The sequence below is a fragment of the Charadrius vociferus genome, unplaced genomic scaffold, assembly GCF_000708025.1.
Source record: "Charadrius vociferus isolate BGI_N301 unplaced genomic scaffold, ASM70802v2 scaffold134, whole genome shotgun sequence".
In the NCBI taxonomy this organism is placed as follows: Eukaryota; Metazoa; Chordata; class Aves; order Charadriiformes; family Charadriidae; genus Charadrius; species Charadrius vociferus.
This window is the reverse complement of record NW_009648333.1, coordinates 5450026-5456667: the sequence shown is the minus strand read 5'-3', so window position 1 is coordinate 5456667 and position 6642 is coordinate 5450026. Positions and strand designations below refer to the sequence as shown.

Genomic DNA, 6642 nt, shown 5'->3' with positions numbered 1-6642 from the left:
CGTGTTTATTCACAGTGTCATTACTTTATTCGTAGTAGTAACATAAAAATACTGATACAAAAATCTTGCCTGTATAAAGCTCTGTTTCTTTAAACGTTTTTAAGTAAGCTGTGTATAGTTTTGTGTATGTGTATGTATATGGTTTCCTTTTGTTACATCCTTAATACATGCCAAAGTGAAAAAGGGCTGGTTTTCATTTAAAAAAAAAGGCACACAAGGCTGATTCGTTGATTTAGTTTTGTTTCATAATATTAAAACAGGATCCAAATGAAGATACTGAATGGAACAACATACTGAGAGATTTTGGAATTCTTCCTCCAAAAGAAAAAACAAAAGATGAAGAAATGGTTTTACACTTGCAGAAAGCAGCAGAAGGCAAGTAAAAATAAAAATACTTGTCATTAGTATAACAAAATTTGAAAAGTGGAGGTACATTCAATAATGCTTTTTGTAACTTAAAAATGATACAATAATTATATTTTTGTTTTAATTACTTTCACTTGGTTATTTTTAAAAGGATTCTGATTTAAACATACAACACAGTGACAAACATTATGGCCTGTGACATGTATGGATAACTAATTTTCATAATTTCATAAAGGAACCAGTCAGTAAAAGCAAGATTCACATTCTGAGACATTGGTAGTAATCCACTCCTGTGTTTCTGTATTTTCCTCTACAGTTACAGTTAAATACATTTTTTTCTTTCTCTTACCCAGAGTTATGCCAAAGTTGACTAATTTCTGAAATAGTGCATCTTTTTCTTTCATTAGTTCCATGTCTGTGTGATACTTTTCATACATTTAAAACGTTTGCAGACACTTCGGAGAACAAAAGGTGACTAATTTTTTGTTTGCTGTTTCCAGTGAAACCATATGAAAGAATGAATCTTGAAGCATTGAAGGAAGCTGAAGATGACTTTGATGAGGCTGACAGGAAAGCTATAGAAATGTACAGGTAAAGTAAGGTATATCTATCCAGATTAATAGTGTATGTGTCACTATTGTACCTGTACATGCCCCTGAAAAATAAACTCAGAATCTTTTGAACAGTAATGTCTGCTGACTGACACAACTGCCCATTTTCACCTTCTGCTCCTTTGCCAGCAGATAGACAGCACTCACATTACTGTCCTACTTCTTCCTAATTGCCAGTGACAAAAAGAAGCAGTTTACACTGTATTTTACTTCCACGTTTTGTTAGAACAAAGTTATTCCCCTTTTAAAATACTTAATTTAGTCACAAAGCTGCATATTTAAAAGAAAAAGAATAGAAGGTGCCACAGTGAAAACCACTGTTATACATCCCTAGTTCAGCTGACAAAATACTGTGCTGATATATGTAGAGAGGCTTTGTATGTTTTATACACAAGTATATATTATTTATATATTTATTTATTTACATAAAGTATACATAGTTTATATATATGTGTTGTATATTCAATGTTTATCTGAGTTACATAAGTAGGGCTCATTCTCTGTTTGCCTGATTAAACTGTACCACTCACTCTGCCACTCTGAAGATACTTTCTGCCAGTCTTTAGGAATCAGAGCAATGGTGATAAATATTCAAAGAAAAGAGTAGTTCTGTATCCTGTTTTCTCTCTTCTCTTCTGGATAGCAATTTCTGTGGATTTCAAGCCAGAAGGAAATGGACAGACAGTAGGTCGCGGGTATCCCTTTTCCTAATGCACAAGGACATTAGGAAAAACAATGTCCCAACATACATGGCTCCAACTTTGTGAAAGATACTGAGTTTGTGCATACAGACCTTGTGCCACCTATATCAGGATGGTGTGCCATTAAAGAAGAAATCTATATTTCAGTGCTGAAATCAAACTGTTTAGTATTTGTAATTTGTAATTAAATAATTAATCTGAGTGTTATGAACAAAATACATCTCTGCCTTTTGGATAGCACTCATTTCTGGTATAGCATGCTTTCTAAATATATTCTAGAAATAAAAATGTGATGTAAAATTTATTATAAACTTCAGTTTCACTGTGTCATACCCTGTAGTTTCTATGCTGGAATGGCGGTAGCTGAGAAACTTGTGTGGTTTTGAAAGATGTTTGTCAAGTCAGCTGTGGACCCCTAGTACACAACTATTGGGTTTATTTTGCTTCTTAGCCAAGATTAATTTTAACGGCTTTTCTATTTCTTATTTCATGACAAAAATAATTTGAAGTGAAGAGGTAGTGGGCAAAACTGAAACACAGGAGATTCCCTCCGAACATCAGGAAACCCTGTTTTACTGTGAGCGTGACTGAGCACTGGCACAGTTTTCCCAGGGAGGCTGTTGAGTCTCCGTCCTTGGAAATGTGGACAACCTGCTCGAGGCTGACCCTCCTTGAGCAGGGGGGCTGGAGCAGACGACCTCCAGAGCTCCCTTCCAATCTCAGCCATACTGGGATCATGTAATTCTGTGATATAACATCATCTTAGTTCTTCTGCATAACTGTGGTGCAACCCAGAACCTTATTCAACTATTTCACAGGAGTACACCAATCATTTTACTCACAATATCATGCACAATCAATATGTTTTATGAATTCAGGTTCAGAAAACTTTGGCACCTTGTATGGAGACTTAGTAATTTTAGCTATACTGGACATTCACATGTATGTTTTTGTATGTATTTTACAAAGTATTCTGCTGAGTTCTTCAGAGCTTTGTACACAGAGCTTTTACACAGAATAAAAATGCTAATATGATCAAAACATTTCCTCTGCCTACATTCTACCTGTACTTACTGCTTTTGCATTGTTAAAATGACTAAAATAATTCTAGTGCTAACACTGTGTATCTAGTGCTGTATTCTCATAGGAAGATAATAATTCACATAATTATTTGGAAGTTGTGAACCTAAATTTTCATGCATTGTTGCTACAGTATAATAACATTGCACATATATTATTTAAACTTTTTTGAAAAAGCCACTTCTATAGTGGCCTTCAGTTAGCAAAATTAATTGCTGCTTTTACTTCAGCAAATCTCAGTGAGGCATTTTCCTTTTCCAACTTGTAAGTATTTTTATAGATGAAGACTGCCATCTACTGTTTTTACATTCCGATTTTCATGAATTATTTTAAAATTGTATTGTAAATATTAGTATAAGTATTGGTAGTTCTTCCCCAAACTAATCTCATTTTCAGATTCACAAAAGCAGTTAGTACCTGCTTTAATATTTTCTTGCTTTGTCTCAAATGAGAAACCCTTGTGCAACGTTTGTTACTCAAGTTTCCAAAATCTGATACTGATGAACTAAGAAAATGTAATTTAATGTTATCTTATTGAATAAAGAGTAGCATAGAAGCCTTTCTATCTCTGAAATTATGTTAGAAGACCTTGTGCTAAAGGGTTACTCAAAGCATTTTTAAAAGTAATTGAGAGAAATGCAATAATATTATTTTTAAAGGCATTTAAAATGTTCCAAAGATGCTTATTGTTATTATTACTTTTTAATCAGGCAGCAACGCCTGCAGGAATGGAAATGTCTTCAGAGGAGGCAAAAGCATGGGGAGCTAAGAGAAATCTGTGGAGAGCAGTATGTAAAGGAAGTTACAAATGCTCCAGAGGATGTTTGGGTTATAATTCATCTTTATCGGTCAAGGTAATTACATTCTTGTTTAAGACATTGAATACTTCAATACAAAAAAATTGAACCGGTAATTAAAAAGCAATACCAAGAAAAATGAAATGCAATAGACTAATGAAATAGCAATTGTTTGGAGGCAATGGAATCGTAGAGCATGGGACCTCCTTGATTTGCTAATTCACTTTGTGAGAGTTAATCACTTCACTTTTGTTCAATTATATGAAAGATTTCTTTTGTTATCTAAGCTTACCACCATCTACTGAACCTCACTGGGATTTCTGAATTTCACTGAGAAAGTGGCATTCACTGTTTGTGTTAAGGAAAGTTCATTTGCAGGAGTGCTCTAACAGGATTATTCTACCCTTATTTCCCCTTTAACTCGAACAAAACAAAAGCCCAATAGGAAAAATCGCAGTTATGAAAACTGAGGAATGCTAGGGAACTTGTTAGTTTATCGGTTCCCCAGTAAATTCTCTAATGGTAACAGACGTCATGACAGGACCCAGCAGAAATGCCAAAGGGCTGCCATGATTAGTTCAGCATATGTTAGCCACTTTACTAGATGTTTTTCAAAAGCACTGAGTATTAGGATAGAATGTTTAATACATTTTTTATATTCAGACTAGTTTTGTCTTTTCCTTCTTTTTAAGACTGATGGGAGGAAGCTTCTTTGATTCTTCTCAATTTTCAGGAATTGAGTATTATTTCCAGGAGCAAGAGGAATATGTCAACCAAATGAAATTGTTCAAATTACAATAATTTAAATTTAAAGATCTGAAGAAAGAAAATAGCAGATTTTCTTGCTTTTCATTGCTTTTGTTTACTGGAGAACCAATTTTATACTTCACGATTGCATAAACACGAGTCTGTGAGGAAACTCAGAATTCCTTAGGAACGAACAGGAGACCTCTGAAGTCTCCCATGGCTGGTAACAAAAGCGCCCCACCGGTCTTTGGCCACGAGAGGGTGCTGCTGGAACTCGTCGAGGGTCCATAGGCTAAATCAACTTCTGGAACTTCAGCCAGTTACAACAAAGATCCTAACTGCTAAAAGGTTAACGGGCTGGAGGGGAACAAAAAAATCCATTGTTTTTTTTATGCTGTTTTTTTTTTGTGTTTGGGTTTTGGTTTTTTCTTTACTGAGGTTTATATGGTGATTGTATTACAAACAGTAGCTATGAAAGTAGTGAACCAGCCTATGGTGGTAATACGACTATACAAAGGTTTCTCTGACCTCACCTAGATTTTACTAAAACAATGAAGAAGTAATTAAATGTCAAACTGAAAGCCAGTTCAAAATTAATTAAACTACACCATACATTAGAGATTAAAAAATCTCAGTTAAGCTCTACAATAAGTGGAAAAATGAGCTTTAAAATCTCAGTGGAGAACAAAATTGAAGCACAACGCTTGAAGCATCTGGTGGCTTTACTGACATATTGTACAGACTGTGCCTCATGTATTTTTACTTGGACAGCCCTTTAAATCCCAATGATCTTAGAAGAAGCTAAATATTTGTGGTGCAATTCTCACAACAAATTAAAGTAGAAGCAACCTATAGGAAAAGCTACATTTATTCTTCAAAGGCTTCAGTTATTTTACAAATCATTTATACTAGAAGTGTCATCGTACTTTCTTATTCTTTTCTAGCATCCCAATGTGCTCACTGGTTAACGAACATCTCAGCCTGCTAGCCAGAAAGTTTCCACAAGTCAAGTTTCTCAAAGCCATTGTAAACAGCTGCATTCAGAATTACCATGACAGATGTTTACCCACAATACTTGTATATAAAGCCGGTGAAATAAAAGGCAGGTTCATCGGAGATGCTGAATGCGGGGGAATATATCTTAAAGTGGAAGGTATAAGAATTTTTTTTAAAATAATTGATGTTATACAAAATTTTGTGTTGTTTGTAATCATCAGATCTAAAGATCCCTGCTTAAAGGCAGAAAAGGGTTTGGATTATTTTTGTAGGAAAAAAGTCTACAAAAAGCAAAGAATTAATTTCTGTAATTCTGTGGTAAGAATATTGGATATTTTGCAATTTCATGGTTAGATATTTCATTGAGATAAAGTTGGGTTGTCGCAGGGATGATTCTATTTTTTGCTGTTGTTGAGATGGGGCTTGGTCTTCAGTAACAGTCCTTTTCCTCTTAAGTGAGAATTTATTGCAAATATCAGAATAATTTGTAACTTGTTTTTACAGAGCTTGAATGGAAACTAGCAGAAGTTGGAGCAATAGAAACCGACTTAGAAGAAAACCCCAAAAAGGACATTACTAATATGATGACACTGTCAGCCGGAAATATTTCTGCTTATGAAGACACCAATACAAAAAGCAGTGATGTGATGAAACCAGATATTACTTGAGAAAATTTTAATACAGATCATCTGTTCTGACCTGTTAGCTGAAATGCAGGTTTTTAGTCCTTTGGTAAGCCTGAAACAACTGGGGGGGGGGGGGGGAAACAGAGAAATGTTTTTTGGTTTTGATTTGTGCAAGAAAATTGACGAAGTAAATGAAAGCCATATTTTGGATACATATAGGTGGCTGTCATTGACATGGACAGCCTGGATTCTCCATTTCATACAAACTCTGCTTAAATGGAACGGGAAGAAGAGTGTATTAGCTGGTGGGCTCTAATGGATACTTTCTTTCTCCTTTTACCAGCTGCCAGATACTCCTTTGATTCTCAGTGGAACTCTGGTCTGCTAAGTACCTTCTCAGTGCCGTGTCCTGCCCACCCCCAAAAAGATGACCCAAAGACAATTATGTGTACAGCAGCATAAAATCAGGATTTGGCCCTGAATCCATCGACTAACAGTTCCATTTGTTTGACAGGTGTTAAAGAATTTTCTCCAGTATCAAGGATAATCTTCCCCCTATTTTAGAATATGGACAGTTGGATCATTTGCTCCTTCCTAATAAAAATAAGTGTATCCTAAACAAAATAGTTTACAGTATAACTGTAGGTAAGCAAAACTACATAAGTGAATGAAGAGACCACACTCCTGATTCAGCATTTATATTTATTATGAGTAGTGA

At 35.0% G+C, this 6642-nt stretch overlaps 1 protein-coding gene across 1 annotated transcript in view; it reads left to right on the top strand.

Moving 5' to 3' along the window:
- The window catches only part of PDCL2 (phosducin-like 2), an 8649-nt gene extending 2683 nt beyond the window's left edge, over nt 1-5966 (top strand). Inside the window, exons 2-6 of the mRNA XM_009885033.1 lie at nt 261-375; nt 867-957; nt 3469-3612; nt 5247-5455; nt 5803-5966. Of these exons, the coding sequence (XP_009883335.1) occupies nt 261-375; nt 867-957; nt 3469-3612; nt 5247-5455; nt 5803-5966 (723 nt within the window). The remainder of the gene's footprint in view (nt 1-260; nt 376-866; nt 958-3468; nt 3613-5246; nt 5456-5802) is intronic.
- The last annotated feature ends 676 nt before the right edge of the window (nt 5967-6642 follow it).